Source organism: Ovis canadensis, chromosome 9 (assembly GCF_042477335.2).
Source record: "Ovis canadensis isolate MfBH-ARS-UI-01 breed Bighorn chromosome 9, ARS-UI_OviCan_v2, whole genome shotgun sequence".
NCBI lineage: Eukaryota > Metazoa > Chordata > Mammalia > Artiodactyla > Bovidae > Ovis > Ovis canadensis.
This window is the reverse complement of record NC_091253.1, coordinates 29590855-29611041: the sequence shown is the minus strand read 5'-3', so window position 1 is coordinate 29611041 and position 20187 is coordinate 29590855. Positions and strand designations below refer to the sequence as shown.

General features: G+C 44.3%; 1 protein-coding gene across 1 annotated transcript in view; it reads left to right on the top strand.

Moving 5' to 3' along the window:
- KHDRBS3 (KH RNA binding domain containing, signal transduction associated 3) overlaps nt 1-16505 on the top strand; it is a 153594-nt gene extending 137089 nt beyond the window's left edge. Inside the window, exons 8-9 of the mRNA XM_069600936.1 lie at nt 14028-14086; nt 15887-16505. Coding sequence (XP_069457037.1) covers nt 14028-14086; nt 15887-15978 — 151 coding nt within the window. The 3' untranslated portion in view covers nt 15979-16505. The remainder of the gene's footprint in view (nt 1-14027; nt 14087-15886) is intronic.
- The last annotated feature ends 3682 nt before the right edge of the window (nt 16506-20187 follow it).

Below are 20187 nucleotides of genomic sequence, written 5' to 3'. Positions count from 1 at the left end.
TGCTAATGGCAGTAAATCAGTGCCGCCGTCAGTGCGGCCTTGCATGTTCTTGAGAGCACGTGAGATTTATCACCGAGGGCTGTGGGATGACGGTGGTGTGTGAGAGCAGAGGCCACCGGGAAGATGGGCTACATCATTTGGGTTTAGCACTGCCATCTGCTTAATAGCATCGAGAAGACGACAGCGGCGCTTATGATCAGCCACTCAGAGCAGTGACAGATGCTGCTGGGCGGGGATGTGCCGGGAAGAAGTTTCCTCACCACAGTGTAGATTCTAAACAGCGGGTTTGTTGGTTGTCATGCCACCAGCTTTACATCGTCACTACCGGATTTCAAGGTCTGTAGATTAAGATCTACTTGGTGAATCTCCTATATTTTCTTTCCCCATGTTTCATATGTTCTTAAAACGGGTTTTATTAGCTTTTGAATAATTTTCCTAACAAATTCTGCCCTCTTTTTAATGAAAGAAGATGATAGCCCTTTTTGTATTTCCTGACTCTTAAAATGAGTCACATGGTTTTGATAAACAGACTGGAGGGCTCTGAAACCACTCAGACCTTGATTTGAATCCACTGTGTCACTTCCTCAGCAGTAGGTTTATGGCCAAGCTGTTTCTTCAAGTCTTCATTTTTCATTTGTAAAATGATGGCAAGAATATTTGACTTGTGAGACTGTGATTAAATGAGATAGCAAAAGCAGTATACAGAGCAGAAGTTTAGTAAACTTGCAAAGATGACATGTACTGGGAGCCACACACTGTTCTCAGCACTTTTCAGCCTTATAAGTAGGTTATTACTGTTACCCTATTTCATAGATGAGGAAATTGAGGCCCCGAGATTATAGAACTTCCCTGCGGTTGTTGCAGAGTAGGTGCTGGGCTGGCACTGAGCTCTCCACTGCACTGTCTCTGGGTAACTTGTCCTCATCAGTTTAGTTGTCCAATCTAGAAGCTTGTGTAGCCTTTTCCTGAGAACTGCAGTCAATGACATCTCAACAAAGAAACAAAATCATCCATGCCATTTTGATTCCCCATTTGTGAAACAAAAGCTTATGACAGCCTCATTTAGTTTAGCTTGTCTAGAGTCCTAAGATGTTTGGAAGCATAGACTTGAGGTCACAGCTTGAAGTTCCTTATGAAGGATGATTTACAGTAGAGAACGTCAGTGCGTGAATTTTTCAGAACTTAGTCAAACCTCTGTACTGGGCTTACAGCTTTAGAAGCGGAAGTAATTCACACACCGTGCGGGTTGTGTTTTCCCTTTTATTTGACATCATGAAGGGATGTGTTCTTTTGGAATTATGAGTGTCCGTTGGATCCTTCAATGTGTTTGTAACCTTTGACCCAGTGTTTACACAATAAGTGCCTAAACTTAGTGTACAGCGAGTGTTCAACAGTGTGAGGGTTTCCCCGGTGGCTCAGACGGTAAAGAATATGCTGCAGTGCAGGAGACTCAGGTTCCATCCCTGGGTCAGGAAGATTCCCCTGGGTAGGGAATGGCAGCCCACTCCAGTGTTCTTGCCTGGCTGATTCCATGGACAGAGGAGCCTGGTGGGCTACAGTCCCTATGGTCACAAGAGTTGGATACGACTAACACTTAACACCATGTAACACTTAACACAGTGTAAATATATTTAACTATTTAAAAAGAATAAGCAGTTTCTGGCAAAGTTCAGGGAAAGAAATACATTTTAGATATAGGAAAAAATGTATGCATGTCAACTTGGCCAAAGTAATGTCGATAAAACAGCACCTCAGCTGAGGCAGAATCGAGATTTGGTTAGTGGGAGTGAAGGGGAGGAGTCTGTCACAGCTCTGCAGCTCCCTGACAGTGAAGCTGGGGTCAGGTCACACCCCTGTGCTTCACCTTGCTCATCTGTATGATGGACATGATGGTTGCAGTGACCGCCTCTTAGGTTGTTGTCATGTCAAATGAGTTGATACATGGAAAGCACCTGGCACTTTGTGAAAGGTCTCATTAGCTACTATTAAAATTCCTTAATTTTTTTTTTTAATCTAAAAGCCACAGGGCTAAGTGTCTTAGACTCAGGATTTTTGAATTTTAGAAAATGGTATTTTGCATGCTACATGTTCCACAACTTTTTGGGGTGAGGGGCATCTATTTGTGGTTCTCCAGGACAGTGATTGCCCATTGGATTATGTGAAGTTTATGAGCAAGGAAAATGTGATTACCAAGGGGGGTGGAAAGCATGTATGGCAAATTGAAGAACAAGGGGATTTGAAGAGGGGTGTATTCAGCCTTGGCAGTTTGTAATCCTACCAAGTATGGTTAGTGCCAGCAATTAATTTTTAAATAGTATAGATCGAAGGATTAATACAGGACTCTCCCATCTATTAGCAGCCCTTGCATTAACAGGACCTCTCTTGATCTGGCCCTGATTTTTCTCTAACCTCATGTCAAGTCACCCACTCACACAATCTAACCTTATATTGAATTGTTCAGTCATGATTCATTTATAATTTGCTCAGTCACAGATGAAATAGATCTCAAAGCATACATTATGTGAATAAACTTAATTTTGTCAAATTCTTCATGGCTCCTTCAGTAATTTTCTTCACTTACAGTTTTTAAACACATTGTAGTTATTTGGCATATTTCTATAAAAATTGCTTGTAGTGTTTTTAGACTTTTCCACAATGGTACAAACAGGCTAATTTCCTTTTCTTTACATTTTAGTCCTTGCCAGATGGGTTGCAGCAGAGCAGAGGTTCCTTGACTCAGGTGTTACTTCATCCAGCAGGCTTTCTTGATACACTCTCTGCCTCTGACATCCCCTTCTGTGCTCACAGAGTATTCAGCCAACCTTGTGTGTTTCTGGAATATGGCATGCTTGCCTCTGGTCACCACTCATCCCTGCTGGACTTGAGAACTCTCTCCTTTTTATACAGAGAGGCCCTTGGTGGCAGAAACCCTTTTCTATTTGTCCTTTAATCCGCAGTACCTAGTATAGTACCAACCAGGAAAGGGACCTGTATGGGTTTTTCATTTCAGTTGGTAACATTCAAGAATTCCACATCTGTTCTACAAGTACTTTTATTGAAAACATGGTAAGAAGTCTGATACCTCTGAATGTCTAATATGGAACTGCAGGTAGCCCTCCCTCAACTTGGGCTAAATGGAAGAGTCCTTTATACAGCCTTTAAAAAATAAAAAAAGGAGATTCCCAAGCCAATCTCTTGTTTCTCATTTTTAATCTGAGTTTTGAGATAGCACAGCTATCTGAAACTTTTAATACATAGCTAATTTTTATGAGCAGCCAAGGTTGAAAGCTTTTTCTTGTCTAGTAAGCACTATGCGAATAAGATATGTTCAGTGCTTTTCAGAGTGCCTTGCAGATACTTGCTAAGTAAATATTTATTTCCTAAAGAAATAAATTATTGGTGTGTCATTCATTCATTCAGCAAACAACTAATGAGTACCTACTCTGTGCCAGCAACTGTCCCAGGTGCTTGATAAATACCAGTGAACAAAAAGGGATAAGGAATGTGCCCAATAGAGTTTAAGTTCTAGTGGTGGTCATGTTTAGCTAGTGGCCTTCATGTTTAGCTTCTTTGAGGAGATGATTTAAGACTTGAAGGAGGTAAAAGTTTGCCTAAGGATGTATCTGTGGGAACACAGTGATCTGTGCAAAAATCCTCAAATAAGAGGGAGTGTGTCTTATGTATTCTGAAATCCTTAAAGTTACAGTTTTGTTTCATTCATATTTAAATTTCAAGTTCTCCTAACAGAAAACTTGAGATTTCCCTTTGGAATAAGATATCTTTGAAGTTTGGAACAAAATGTTCTGCTTTTCAAGAATGTGTTGTAAGAACTTTTTCCTATTTAAAATTAATCCCAGTATGATTAAAGGAGCTTGCAAACTTAAAATTATGAAGTTATAGGAGAGGACTGTGGTCTGTGCACCCTTATATCATGACCTGTAACAACTTTGGTAGAAAATCAATACAGCAACCAACAAAAGTAGAGAAATGTCCTCTATAAATGTAAATCTTACTTATCTCACTCAGTTTTTTTCCCTAAACATCCAGGATTCAATTATGAATAAAAATTATACAATAAGAAAATACAACCCAGAGTCAAGAGACAAAACAGTCAAGAGAAACAGAGAGCCCAGACATTACAGTTGTCAGACAGTGTCTTAAAATTGATATGTTCAATAGGCTGAAGGATATTGTGTGAAAGGTGGATAGTATGTATGAACAGATAGGATAGGAATGTAGCCAATGAAAACTCTTAAAAAGAGCCAAATGGAAATGCTAGAATTGAAAAATTACAATGTCAGGGATGAATAATTATTTCAGTGGGCTTATTAACAGATTGTACACCATAGAGGAAATAGTAAGAGAACTTGAAAACGAATTATAAAAAAGTATTCAAACATGAAAAGAGAAAGATGAAGAGTAGAAGGAACATTGGGTATGAAATCTGCAGGGTGATGTAAAACAGTCTCATGGTATCAGATTTGCAGAATGAGACACGAGAAAGGGTGAGGTAGAAGTACTTGAACAAATAATGACAAACATTTCTAAAATTAAAAAAAAAAATACCATCACACAGATCTACAAAGTGCAGAGGAACACTCAGCAGGATAAATATGAATATAAACACACCAAGGTGTAATGTAGACAAGTTGCTAAAAAACAAAGAGAAAAGATTGAGAACAACTAAAGTAAAAGGACATAAATATAATCAAAATATATGAACTTTTACATCAGGTATTCTAAAGTCAGTATTATGTTTTTGAGGTTCATCCACATTATAGCTTTTATCAGTATTTCTTTCCTTTTTACTACTGAATGGTTTTCCGTTTATGATTCTACTATATTTTGTCTATGCATTAACTAGGTGATAGACACTGGGTCTGTTTTTACTTCTTGGCATTATGAATAAGGCTGCTTTGAACATTCATGTGCAGATCTTTGTGCAGACTTGTGTTTTAGCTTCCTTTAGACATTTCCAAGTACAGTTGCTGGGTCAAATATTAATTATATGTTTAACTTTTTAAGAAACTGCCAAAGTGTTTTTCAAAGTACTTGTACATTAATTCCTACCAGTGATGTATAAGGTGTCTTAAGGATAATTTTAACCAAAATGGTCAAGACCTCTGTATTGACAACTATTAATAAAATATTGCTTTACAGAAAGTAATGAAGAACCCAATAGCACTTATCTTCCTTAAAGTTAGGAAATTGCAGAGAACTGTTCAAATAGATGGAAACTATTAGTTGTTATTGGTATTTTTGGTGGATTTGTTGTCACTAAAGGTACATTCCTCACTCTAGCAAATAAGCAGAAATAGCTTGTATAACATCAATAAGACTCTAGGAAAAATATTGCTCATTCAGAAGGAACCTCTACCTCAATAGTACTCATAACAGCTGTCCTTGAATAAGAACTAAGTTTATGTATGTAACACACTATCTTCTTTGAACCTCACAGCAATCTTATGAAAGATTTATTTTTAAAACTATTTTATAGATAAAATTGAGTTAACGTTGCCCCAGCTTACACCTTGGTGGCTCAGTGGTAAAGAATCCACCTGTAATGGTAGGAGATGTGGGTTCGATCCCTGGGTCAGAAAGATCCCCTTGAGGAAGAAATGACAACCCAATCCAATATTCTTGCCTGGGAAGTCTCATGGACAGAGAAGCCTGGTGGGCTACAGTCCAGGGGATCGCAGAGAGTCGGACACAACTGAGTGCACATGCACACAAGCTTACACACAGAGCAAACGCTGGAGCCTAGATTCTGATGTGTGTGACTGCACAGCTCTGTTCTTAACTGGTAATTCTGTTCTGTCTTCCAAAGTGATGATGATAAGACAGGAAGCCTGCTAAAAAGTGACTGTGAGTGTGTAAGGCAGGTTTAGCCTGGCGTACACACGTAGCGGAGCATCAGTGCGTGTCTCTGTGAAGCTCACTCCCTGAGTGTCCTGAGGCCTCAGTGCCTGTGTGCCTCGAGTGTGTGGGAGGAGGAGAGAGGCACAGTGAGCTGAAGAGACGCTCATGAACAAGACTCTTTTCTTTTTACTCTTTTGTTTTTCTTGGAATATAATCAGAATCCATCATTTCTAAAAGATTACGTGGAGCCATCTGCAGTCTTACAAGAAACTTGATAGGAGTAGTGTAGACTGCTGCAGACGGAGGAGAGCACTGACAGTGCTGTTGAAACAAGCGTGAGCGGATGTCCTTGCAGCAGAGAAAGACAGACACGTGGGCGTCCCTCATTTCACAATGCTTGCACCGTGTTGTAGGATGGGGATAAGCGCTGAATTAACCCCACATTCCACCGAATCAGGTTTATTCTCTCACGTAAGAATGGATGTTAGCAGCTTCCGACCCTTGGGACCACTCCGTGGAGTCTGAGCAGCCAGGCCACTCCTTTGTTTGCCCCATTCTCCCGCTTGCCCTGTGCCCTTAGGCTCAGCTTACTCTCACAGCGGCGTCATAGTCCAGCTGCCAGGCTGGGCTTCAGGCAGGGAGAAAGAAGAGGAGGAAGGCCCTGCCCCCTGGGCGGGTCCGCCTGCTCTTAAGAGGTCCCCGGAAGCTTCACTCCCGGAAGCTCACTCCTGTCTCTTCGGTGCCCTCCCGGAAGAAGTGCTGAGAGATGGAGGGTAATGGCTGGGTACGCTACCGCTAGCATCTCACCCTCAGTCTCACAAGGCGTCTTCTGCTAAGAAGGACGGGGAGAGTGCACGCCAAATAGGCAGCAGCTGCCCTCTGGCTCTTCCCTTTTAACATGAGTGTTAGTTTTTGTTTTTTTTTTTTTCTGAAATATTATGTACCTGTAGCGAAGGGCGTAAATTCACACCTGTCTGAAGCGTCCAGTTGAGTGACTCTTTCTTGGTGTACACACCATGTAAGCAGGAGATGGATTCCAGCACCCAGGCGAGTTCTCCAGCTGCTTCCTTCGACTGTGGGCGTCTTAGGTCATCATCTCCTTCTGGCTCCCTGAATTGCCTTGTCTTTCGAAAAAGTGCCCAAACATACTTCCACTGTGCTGCGAGTGTGGTGGCTGGTCATCAGATTAGATGGTGGAGAGAGGCCCCTGGGAGCCAGGGGAACTAGACTTGCATCCTGACCCCCCGCCCCCATTGTGGCCACACGGCTCTAGAGAAGGCGCTCTATGTCTGAGTCACCACTGTCCTGTCACCAGGGCAAACTGTATGTTGTTGTTCTCCTTTCTGTCTGGCTCTTCTTGTAGGTGTCAGTTTAGACCTTCCTCCTTCCAGGAGGCACTCCCAGGTACCCCAAACCTGGTCCAGGTGCCCCACCCTGAGTTCCATCAGAACTCTGGGCTTCTAGGAATCACAGTCCTCCGCCGGCCTATTTACAGTTGTCCACCTTGCACACTAGACCAGATGTGTTTTATCACAAAGTCCGGAACCTGTTCACTGTTGCATCCTGGTGCCCAGCACATGATAGGTGTTCCAGACATATCTGTGGAACAGATACTGGGAACAGGTGACATCTGAGCTTCAGAAATTCCTACCAAGAGCACCTTTCTCAAGAGAGAGCATAACAAGTGAGAGTCTCTCTCTTACATGGTGGGAAAATGTTGTTTTTAACCTAAATTTATAAAATAGAGATAATGCCAGATTGCGAGCCTGTTTTAAATATGAGAGAAAATTTGTGCAGAATGCATGGCTCCTAATCGGTGTGTGAGAATGTATGATAGATGCTGTTTGATAGTATCTATCATTAGCGCTAGATCTTGTTTGCATGTCTCTGCCCAGTAGCCTGTACCCGATCCTAGTAGTTGACGTGTGTGTGTGTGTGTGTGTGTGCACGTGTGCATACGTGCATGCACTCAGTCACTCAGTAGTGTCTGACTTTGTGACCCCATGGACTGTAGCTCTGCCAGGCTCCTCTGTCCATGGAATTCTCCAGGCAAGAACACTGGAGTGGGTTGTCATTTCCTCCTCCAAGGGATCTTCCCAACCCAGGGATCAAAAGCATGTCTTTTGCATCTCCTGTGTTGGCAGGTGGGTTCCTTACCGCTCTGCCACCTGGGAAGCCATGGTAGTTGACGTAGGTCCTTAAAGTTAGGTTTACCAGTAACCCCTGAGGCGTGTGCTTCCTTCCTTCCTGCCCTGTGTGATCTGCCTTCCTCAGTGGTCTGTCACAGGAGGAGGTGCTCTCGAGCTCTGTGGGAAGCAGAGCCAGAGAGAAAGGATTCTGAGAGTCTCATGAGAGATGAAGGTTAGCATGGAAGTTTCTGTCAGGCCTGTTCGAGGGTGTTACTGTGACAAGTTCAGTTCAGTTCAGTCGCTCAGTCGTGTCCGACTCTGCAACCCCATAAATCACAGCATGCCAGGCCTCCCTGTCCATCACCATCTCCCGGAGTTTACTCAGACTCACGTCCATCGAGTCCGTGATGCCATCCAGCCATCTCATCCTCAGTCGTTCCCTTCTCCTCCTGCCCCCAATCCCTCCCAGCATCAGAGTCTTTTCCAATGAGTCAACTCTTCACATGAGGTGGCCAAAGTACTGGAGCTTCAGCTTTAGCATCATTCCTTCCAAAGAAATCCCAGGGTTGATCTCCTTCAAAATGGACTGGTTGGATCTCCCCGCAGTCCAAGGGACCCTCAAGAGTCTTCTCCAACACCACAGTTCAAAAGCATCAATTCTTCGGTGCTCAGCCTTCTTCACAGTCCAAGTCAGACTATATTTCTGGAAGTCTTTGAAAGTGGAGAGGGAATCATTCTCTGAGATGATTAAGACAATTTAGCCTGAAGCCCAGAGGATGGACCATGTAACTTCTCAAGGCTGACTTCTTGCATTTGATCAGTCAAGTACAAGTAAGTTCCTGCAATTTACAGTGAGGTCAGATTGAGAAGTTTTTCACACTAGAGGTGGAGGATCGCTTTAAGTGACAAACCTTGTGTCTCTGATTCTCTGACAGACCTACATTAACGTTTAAAATCTTTTTGTTTGACAAAGTAATTGTTACATCTGAAATGAGGCTTGGCAAACTTCGTTACACACGGTTAAGGCTGATCGCCGCTCTTTATTTGGTTTAGAGGAGGTGTCCAGCCAGTGAGAGGGGCTCTGTGTGTGAGCTCACTGTGTCGTGGCCCTGCTGCCGCCCTGTCAGAGCACATCGCTGGGGCCCTCCCCCTGAGCGGCATACACCGTTCATTCCTTCCTGCCAGTGCTCCTGGTGAGCACCTCTTGTGTTTCAGACACTTGTAGAAGCTGCCCCTCAGAAAGGTGACGCTTCCTGTTGAAGATCACACTACTCCCTAATGGAAAAGCAGGCTCAGAGCCAAGTGCAGCTTTACTCCACAGTTCGAGCTCTCTCTCAGCTTGCATGTGTCCCTGGAGGGATCCCGTGGCGTCTCTGGGCTTTGAGTACCTTTCACACGACGAGGACTACAGATTTATGTCTCCTGCTCAGACCACTCCCGCAGCCTCTTGATTTCTCTTTCCAACTGCTCTAGGAGGTCTGAGAGGCCTATGCAACCTAGCCTGTCCTAGGCCAAACTCCTGACAGCTCCCCACCCAGAGCTCCATCTGCCCCCATCTTCCCCATCTCAGGTGACAGCAAACTTCATTATGGGGACGTTTCTCCCTGGAGCCATCTTACTCAGGATAAAAACAAGAAACCAAGCCTCTCTGTGGTCTGCATGATGCCCCTCTGCCTTCCTGGGTCCCTCTGCTCCCGCTGTACTGCCCTCCTGTTTCGTTGGACCAGAGCGTGCCTCCGTGGGACCCAGGCTGCATCCCACCAGGGGGTGTCCACTCTGTGTGACCGGCTGTGTCGCAGCTCCTGCCCTGTCTCACAGCAGCCCTGCAAACTGACCACCAAGCCCAGCAGGTTAAAGTTGACTGGCTCCCTTGCCCAGGGATGGAAATGTAGCAACAGTGGAGGGACGATTGCAGCATGCTGCAGAGGAGGGTCGGCATGTTACTAGAGGACGGGAGTGAAACTGGAGAGGGGAAGCCATGGTCAGGGGATGGGGTACATGAAACTGAGGCACGGTGGGGTAGAGGGGGTTACTGATATGATAGCAACTAAGATGTGACCTGGGAACGGATGGCCAAAGGAGAGTAGAGGCAAGATCAGCAGACAAGAGTGGTTCAGGGAGTCAGCAGACCAACGTGTGTGAAGGATTATCTGCCTGTGTACAGAAAACACCAAGACGTAGGACAGCGATGCCATTGAGAGATTGAAAGCTGGGTGTGCAGAGGAGTGGGGTGTAATGGGCTACGGGTGGCAATGGCGGGGGCAGTTGGTGAAGAGAACACTCACCTTCCTGTTATCCCAGGGGCACATGGGCCATGGGGAATAAAGGAGAGCAGAGGGCTGCTGAGGGAGAGGTGTCATTAGAGGAGAATGGAGTTTCATTGAGGAAGAAGGTAAGGGAGTGTCTAAAGAGGAGGTGGAGGATACGTGATGAGCCATGACTTCTGGAGGGCACAGATAGAATTGGGATGGAGATGGGGACAGATGGGGATGGGCAGAGCTCTACAAGTGCTGGAGATAAAGAGTAACTAGTGATCTAGAGTTCCCTGAGCTGCACATGACCAGCCAAGGGCTTGATGAGACGAGTCCCAGCGACTTTTTGGTCAAAATTTGTGGCGAGGTAGCCACCAGACACATTGATGTCAGGAGTTCCTTCTCAGTCCTGTTCGTGAAGACAGGGCGACCTGGGAGCTCACTTTTGTCCTCCTTTTGCACGCCTGTCCGTGGCCTGGGGGCGCATGGGCTTGGTCCCAGTGCTACCGTTTGCTCTGTGACCCCTGTGTTTCCTCCCAGTGCTGGGCCTGTTTCTCGACTCTGGTTAATGGATCGAGAACCTCCAGGAAAGTCAGGAATTACGCTGAGCCTTTGGACTTCCTTCTACCCCTGATGCAGGGTAAGACGTGGAGGACAGAGGAGGCCTGGGATACACGGCCTTGGTGCTGGGAGAGGAGCTTGCTCTAGACTGCTTGAGGGAGGGGCTTCTATTGACCCCTTCTGATGGAGAAAAGGCATAGTCAACCTACCGTGTTTTCTTGCTTATTATTAATACTGTAAGTTGTATTCATAAATGAAGAGATTTTTAGAATCTTACCCCTTTGCCTTATGTTGGGTTTTTAGTTTATCCTTGGGAAATAGGACACGTCTTGGGTTAATAGACATTGGAGGTGCACAAAATGAAATGCCGCAAAAGCAATTCAGATGGAACTGACAGGTATGAGAATGGGGCTCAGCTGCTCCCAGCTTCTTGGCTTGATGACAGTCTTGAAATAAATAATAAGAAACTGAGTGAAATGATAAAATATGTCAGTTTAAAGTTTCCAGTTGTCAAAACTAAGATTGTCTTATCACCAAACCATCGCCCGACCAAATTATGTTTCCTTTTATCCTCCCATTCATTGGGAAACATTCTTCACCCTGTTTTTGTTTTTTTTTTAATGCTGGTCTGTGTGAGAGCACTTCCAGGTGGATTTCCAGTCCACCCCGATGCTCATTAATGCTCAGTTCATTTAATCAAGGGGACTTTGTTTAGTCAGAAGGCAGTTGTTTTTGTCCTGTTTTTTGGTCTCAGTACCTGTCACTGATGGTTCCAAGTTAAACAGTGGACCTGTCTCAGTAAAGGGAATTCTATTCAGTTTTATGAAGAGGTCACTCTCATTGTTTTCTGTGTGGCAAAGATGAGATATTAAAGAACGTTGCAACTTTGTCTAAGGAGCCATTATATTGTAATTTCTGACATTTGGAAAGAAGACTGAGGTTCACTCAGTCTTCTTTAATTTAGTGCTGAGTTTCTAAGAAACAGTAGCCAATTTATTTTCAACAAAATGAGAAATTATGTTGACTGCTGTGTCCAGATGCTATACATGAGGCACTGAGACTGTTAGGGTTTCCCAGGGTCTGGGGGCATCTAGTGTGGTGGGATTTGGCAGGCGGAGGGGCACTCGGACTCAGCAGGTAGGTGGACAACTGCCCCAAGACTGTCCGTGCTGGGAGGCCCGGGTTTAGACTCAGATGTCTTGACCCGTATTTGACAGTGACATTTTATCAAAAGTATCCCTTCTGAATGTCTATCTACAAGATGAGGAAAGTATTCTTCTTTAATAGCAATTCTCATATTTAAAACTGTTGAACTTTAAGAGGTAGGGAGACCATATTTTTTTGTTGTTGCTTGTTTTTGCTAGATTTTTTCCTTCTTGAATATGAATGTCCCTCTCTTCCTCACTCAGCTAGTCCCTATTCTCTTCTTGCCATAAATGTACATATACCAGAATGGAAAACTAGGACTCCAGAAAGGGAGAGGAGGCATTGGAGAGCAGAGAGAACTGAGGCGGTTACAGCTCACCATGACCCACTGACAGTGGGTTTCCTGCAGACCCCTGAGACAGCATGCGGTCCCTTGGGACATGTGCCTGGGGACAGAGGGCTCGGATTGTGGAGGAAAGGCGCACTTAGTCTTGCATCTGTTCTATTTGCAAGTAGTGTGGCCTTGGACAGGCAGCGTAACCTTTTTGAGTTGCAGCTTCTACAAGTGGCATTTGGGCTAATGACTGGGTGAGAGGTGCTTGGGAGCAAAGGACAAGAGGAACCATTCTGGCAGAGGAGGGCAGAGGTGAAGACCTGTCCCTACAGGCATGAGACAAGCCCATAGCTCCCATTCCCATCCCCTCTCACAGGGCTCACTGTCCTGTGCTGTCGTCCGCGGAGCTGATGGTTAGTCTCCGGTGAAGTTCACCTGGGCTTGTGAAACGAAACGTAGGAGGAGAACCAGGTGTGGATTTAACTGGATGTGTCCCCGTCTGCTGTCTGTGCGATGTTAGGCTGGTGCCCCAGCTGTTCTGCTGTACAGCATCCTTACCTGTAAAATGGGCATGACAGCTCTGCCACCTCCAGCGGAGGCAACGACTGCTTGGGGGTCTCGGGGCTAGCACAGGGCACGCCCCCAGCGTGGGGGTTATTATTCACTCTGCTTCCTTGGGTGCTAAGCAGCTCAACTGGGTCGTTTTCCATTCTGATTAGAACTTCTTTGCTTGATTGCATCAAGTTGGGATAATGAGAATGTTTATTCCAGGACAATCCAAGATAACAAATTCAGGGTGATTGTTTCCTTACAAAATTAAGAGGACTGGGAAAGGGGACGCCAGGGGGAGTGGGTGGAAGCCGTTCCTCAGGCACCCAGAGTAGTGTGAGAAACTGATTGTGTGGGCCGTAGTCCCGTCATCCGGATGTCCCCAGAGTCGTTCCTGTAAAGGTTACGCCTGGCTCACACGTGTCGTACGTGTGAGTGGCCTGTTTTGCATCATCTACAAAAGGCCCGTGGTGACAGATCACTCCCTCCCAGGGTCTCAGGAACGTCACACGTTAGAGTACAGGACAGCTGTGCATGTGCCTCCGTCCCCACAGGCTTGGCCAGGGCGGGTGACTGGACCCAGGGGCCTTTCCCACCCACCACACCTAGCCTCTGCTGAGCGGCCATGCCTGATGGTAATGGGGTGGTGCTGGGGAGGTTAAACATGTCACCCCATAACCGTGTTGCTTTATTGTAAAGCCCAGTGCCTGGGGCTCGCACAGCATCGAGGTGTCTGGTCTGTAGGGCTGTGCCTTCTGTGAACTCGGTGTCAGTAGGAAAGAAGCCGTGGCTGCCCTTCCTCCTGCACACACATCCCCCCAAACCCCACCCCAGTCCCTTGCACGATCCCAGTCTGGGTCCACTGCATACGCGTGCCCTCTCAGACCACGATTCCTCCCAGAAGAGACTGCGTACTCCTCAGGCGCTCTCAGCGCTCTCCATGTGGACAGGCTGAGTGGTGGTTCAGTGTCAGAGACGTTTGTTGTGAATTCAAGTCAGGGACCGCAGGAGGGGCCGATGACAATCCTAATAAGATTGCTCTTCTCTGTGGGAACACTGTTCAGCTTTCAGCCCGGCTTTCAGTAGTTATCTTTAAGCTTTAGTTACTTCATCAAGTATGATTTAAACTCACAGCCAAGTCAGTTTGTCCTAACTGTGTTTTTGTCTTTCTCTGCTTGTGTGTTTTGTTTCATGCAGTGGTGCTGATTACTATGATTATGGACATGGACTCAGTGAAGAAACTTATGATTCCTATGGTGAGTAAATGGCTGGAGTGGAACCATAAATAGAAAGGTCATAGAAACACCTTAAAGCACTTAACTCTGGGGAGATTCATACAGACAGAATTTTAGACCACAGCTGCCTCTCAGTTCATCTGTGCTTATCCAGCTATTTTCAGAAGCTCTCTAACGCTTAAACTTAATATTTAAAGGGGACTAAAGACTTGCAGAAAATTGCAGGCATTCAGATTCTGAACTTAGATTTTCTGTTTGGGTTGATTGCAATGTGCTGATTTTCTCTTACTTGAATAGTTTGCCAAACTGCAGACACTTGATAGAATGAGTCTCTCTGAAGTGTCTTTGCTTCTTGACAGTAAAGAAAAATGAAGCAGTTGAGACTACAGCTCTCAATTGCTGTAGTGGTGATTCCACCACCCCTATCTTTATATTTTAATTTATTCCCAATCTCAGTTCCTCTAAAAACATTACAGTGGGAGTCATTCGTTAAAGGTTACAGAAGCGCTGGGCCAGGGAGGAGATGGATGGCTGTCTCAGGCTTACAGGGAGACAGTGAAACCCCACTGAGTCCAGTGGGAGCTGCCCGAGGTGCTGGGGAATCCACGTCCAGAGTCTCAATATGCAGAAGGAGGACAGGTTTAATTAAAAGAATTGGCTGCAGCAACTTAATGATACTGAGAACCTCCTTTGCTACTGGGCTCAGAGATCAGAGAACACGAGGCTTCAATCAGTTGCAAAGCTCTGATGAATGCCTCATGCCCAGTGCAAGTGAATCAGGATTCTCGTTAATGGATGTTATGACATTTCTCTGAACATAACTGAAAAACCATTTTCCAGTGTTCCTTTTGAAGTGCATTTTGTTATATCACCTGCCCCAAGCCTTGATGACCGCACCTTGGATTTTTTTTGTCATTATTCGTAACAAACACTTAAGAGACATACCTTGGTTTGTTGAATGCTGTCTACTTAAATTGATGCAAGTTAGCTTGAGGGAATGACGTTGATTGCATGTTTGTATCAAAGAAGAGGTCATTTTAAGCGGTTTTCTTCACAGCTTTTTAAAATTGGTCTCTGTGGACACATGGCTTTTAAATCACTGTGTGCTGCAGCATAGATGTTAACTGTTTGTTGTCAAAGACCTTCAAGTGACTCACCGACAGCCCTGAGCTGGGGTGAACCAGGATCCTCTGTTGGAAATCCATCGTTCCGTGTGGATTTAGTATGAGGATGAGTGCAATTTGACATTATGTCATCAGATTATTTCCTATCCAGGAAGTATTTTGGAAACATAAATCTCTACCCAGTACAGCTTTCCTTCCTTCTTTATATGAGGGACCCATGAAGAACAAAGCCGCGTTTCCCAAACTGCCCACTGCCATTTTGCACTCCAGTTATTTTCTCCTTTTGCCTTCACAGATTTTTATCTGTGTTTTCTGTGTCTTTGAAGAAGAAATCCCAAGTGACCCTTTTACCATGCATAGATGTCTTCATGTTTAGCAAGAGGCAGCTCAATTTGCTGCTGGAGTATGTGAGCTTTTATTAAATGAGTGACCAAAAGGAAGTTCTTGCAAACTTGGCTGTCATTTAAGATACAAGGATCAGGCCTTCCCAGGCTGGTAGGCTTTGCTAGTGAGATGAACATCTTCGATTGTGTTTGTAATTCTTTAAAAGTGAATTCTCTCAGATTTTTTAGTACCTCGGGGATTTATATCTTCAGTATGACATCTACCATGGGTTCCGGGCTAAGTTAGATTCTGAAAAATGAAGCCATGAGCTCTCTGGTGTTGATCTAACTGTGATTCATCTGACTGGCTTTAGGGCAAGAGGAGTGGACTAACTCGAGACACAAGGCCCCCTCGGCGAGGACCGCGAAGGGCGTCTACAGGGACCAGCCATACGGCAGATACTGATTGTGCTGTCTGCTGTTGTGACATAGCCAGTCTCCACCAGTCCTGTATACTGTTCAAAGTAATTTTTTTCTATGAACAATCCCTTTTTAAATAAATCAAAATGCTTAAAATCTGAATGGATGGAATTTAAAACTACTTTGTTGAAACATCAACCTGGGCAGGAAAAAAAAAAAAGACATGTAAAATTTTGTTATTTCCAGTCTGTATATGAAAAATAGGTCATCAAAAGGAAAAAAAAATAACTTTGATTAACTAGTGTTAAACAAAAAAGATAGGTTTACTAAATATGTTAATCCATCCTTTTAACATAAGCCTCACCTTTCATTTTAAAGGTTTCCATAGAAATTTAGTTATTTTATCTTTCGGCCATATGCTATTTTTTTTTTCTCTTGCCAACATGCGTAAAAAGGGAAGCCAATTACAAGTGCAAATAATGTGGTATTCTTTTGTAACTCAAGTCTTGAAATGTTCTGTAGTGTTAAGCAAAGTCTCCTCTTGCTTGATACTAAATAAACTTTTGAAAGAAATTTTGTGTGTGTGAGCTAACAATTTCATGTCTCTCTTATTTAAAAAGGCCTTCATAAATAGTCGTAAACAGGGAAAAGATTCATTTAACAATGCTTGTCAAAAAAGGGTCACACTAAACATTGTACAGTTTATTTAAAACATGGTATAAAACTAAATGTTCCATTATATATTCACCGTAGACTTAAATGCTGTTTAAAGAGTCCAAATGGTGTCCAGCTGCTTGAATGGCACGTTAAAACTACGCAAAACCTAATCTTGTTTAAAAACTGGTTTTAAAATAACTACTGATTTTCTGAAAAAGATGTGATCAGTTTTCATCTTGTTGAGCGTTTTTTCACTAGTGCAACTTTGGATTTTTTATGAGAATTTTGGTACCTTAATGAACACCTCGCTCCATGCTGGAAGCAATAAGCACAAAGCTTTTAAAGACTTTCTGACTTGACTAATTGAGGTCGCACTCGACAAGGCTGAGGATGTGTAACCCTTAAACGGTCTTCATTTTCAAAGGTAAATAAATCAAATAAGATTTTAATCTCACTTAATTTATCTTAATATAACTAATAAAACCAGGGAGGTTACAACTTAGCAAGTTTCATTATCCATTTTAGAAAGGTTTTAAGATCACCTAAATTCTCATTTTAAAAAGTTTAATTTGTTTTAGTAATCTAAAAAGCCTTAGTTTAGTCAGTTTAATTGGGGCCAATTATACCCTGTTAAACAAATGTAAAACCTCATAACTAGTTGTTTGTAATACATTATTTGGTTAGTAATTGAGGGCACTTCTTAAAACTGACAAATATTTAATAAAGTTTTTCTTTAATCATTTGGCCTAAGTTTTTTTAAAACTGTAGATTGTGTGAAATGTTTAATTTTTATTTCCTGAGGGACTTCCTTCTATTTGAGTAAAAAGGTCTTTTCTTTTGTTAGGAATGTCAGCCACCTTGGAAAGTGAAAGGAAGGCGGCGTGGGTCTGGCGGACACAGGTGAGTGTCCTTGTTCCAGTTCTTTGATGTGCTTGAAGGATGAAGACGGCCTCATGCTCTTCCACGTGCTTCCCACTACCAACTAGTGACATAGGGGCAGTGGCAAATTAACGTCCGGAATGTAAACCAGTCAGACCCGGTCAGGTCTGCACAGGCCGTGGAGCTAGGAGGCTGGGCCCCCACAGTGTGTAAGTAACTCCATTACCTCCTCAGTAAAAATGTAACAGGCTGGTCAGTAGCATAAAAAAATTTTTCAAAGTTTCAAGTGGAAAAAAAGCAGTTTCCCAAACCTATTGACACTGTGATGATCCCCGCCACCGACTTTTTTTAAAGGCTGTATATATTCTCTCTGTATATATTCATAATACGACATAGATGTGCTGGAAATTTTGGACAGTAATTGCCGTAGGCTGGTGAAAGTACAATTTTTGCATGTGTGTCATTTTCTACTTTGAGTTTTGCAAAACAAAATTCCGCTTTTCAAAAGATAAATATTGCAAAGTATTTTATAAAATTGTTTCATAAAATTCAAACAACAGGGATCATGAAAGAAAGATATCATTACTCTGAGACCATTAATCTGGTCTCACTTTCCAGTTACTCTTGTTTTTTCCTAAACCGTCAGGGATGCTGCACGGGCCCTGGCATCCCAGAGAATCTTCTGCCCGTCGCCGGGTGACGTGGTCTGGCTTCAGCTGCCAGTACGATGGGGACACTCCTCGTCTCTGGCAGTTGTTCTGAGCATTAAGCAAGGCGGTGTTCAGAGCGTTTTGAAGGCTGGCCTGTGATACCATAACGTAGAGTTTCATTATTGAAGTCGAATACATGTTTCATATACATGGGAAATATGAGCACTTTTTTTCTCCTTAATCACCAAAATTAGCCAATTACTCTTAGGAAGAAAATAGTTCTCTTCACTCTCATAAATCAAAATAAGTGTTTGGGGTTGGCTTTTGTTTGGGGCCTCTTTTCTTGTACAGAAAGGGGATGTGAATAACACATTTTTTCAGTGTATGATATCGTATTGAAATTTTTTCACTATTTTCTTTAGTAAGTTTTTGTTGTTGTTGTTTTTAGGAACTGGCAACTTGAATAGTAAGTGTAGGCTTCTTTAATCAGGAATTATGGACAGATTCCTGGAAGGTAAATCAGGAGATAGTCTTCAGAGCTCGTTCTCAGAAGTTGTTCAATTTTATGTTTATTTTCATTTTCTTAACCATAGCTCCATTGGACTGTAAAAGGGGGTTGTGAGGCAGAAAGGTCAGGAGCCACCAGGATGCTCTTGGACGGTTCTGCTTGGCTTTCGAGGGCTTCCCTGACTCAGCCAATCCTCTACTGAGCCTCATTCCTCCCTGTCTCAACAGCCACGACTTGTAGACAGCAGCCTGGTCCTGCCCTGTCCCCTCCGTGCACACCGCATCCTTCCCAAGTCATCCCCGGGGCCTCCCGGCTCAGGGTTCATTTACTGAGTTCTCCTGTACACACACCTGAGGCACCAGGGGCCCTGCGGTCTGTAGGACGTGGACCTTACACTCAAGGATAGTATAGTTCAGCACGGATGGAGGTGGTGGCCTGACCCACCAGCACCCGTCTCTGGGCCTTTGCGCCTGGAAGCTGTGCCTCCCCATCCTTCCATGATGTCTTCACCAGTTCAACTACAGTCCGTGCTCTCTGAAATAGCATGCTTTTACACTTCCTCATTTTAGTATTGATACCATGTGACTTAGATTGGTTAGAAGTTGCCAACCAACTTGTAACCTGTACTGAATCACTTTCATTGAATCCTCAAACAGTAAGAAGGTGACTGCCATCTCCATTTTACCGAGGAAGATACTTAAGCTTCAGGCGATAGTTCCCTGTGTAGGCTCCCGGCCCGGAGGCTGCAGTCAGTTGCACAGCATCCACTATAACCAGGGTCTCTGCTCCCAGCTGTGCTGTTACACTGTCTGCTGTCTGGGCTGGCGCTCACTCCCCCTATACTGAAGGCTCCTTGAGGACAGGGGCTGGCTTCTATCTTATTTTGTATTCCTAAAGTAGCCCCACAACATTGAGTGTTGGCAGACCCTGTGACTGATAACCCACCCCCTGCCCCAGATTCCTTCCTGGAGAGATTCTTTGGCTGTATTTAGGTTCTGAATCTTCCTTTGTTCAAGATATCCCAAGTTGAATCAGGGTCGGTGTTCATGCAGACGCACTGGCTGAGCGTCTGCTGTGCTGCAGGCAGTGGAGACGCGGTGATGATGGACACAGCTGTCTGCTGGGGAGCCGGGCAAGGAAGATGCTAGCAGGACTGAGACAGGTATAGCGCATGGCAGAGAGACATGGACGCCAGGCGGGGTGGTGGAGGCGGAGGGTGCCAGCAGGGGTTTCAGTCATCTAGGAAAGCATAGTTATCTAGGAAACTTCAGTTACATTGCATTATTAGAGAAACCAGTAGATGATGTGGTCTGTGTACACAAGGGACACATAATGAAGGATCTTGCAGGTCCTCCTAAGAAGCGTGGACATGACAGCCCATGTCAAAATGCAGTCTCTTCACCCTAGAACCTGCCCTACTGCACGCCCCGGCAGAGATGGCACCTTTTTCAGTCTCTGTTCCGAGAAGAACTTTGTACAGACCTCTTTGCACTGGTTATTATCTGATAGCCAGATGGTGAGAACCTTACGAAACAAGGGCCTAGTGTTTTCATCCTCTTGT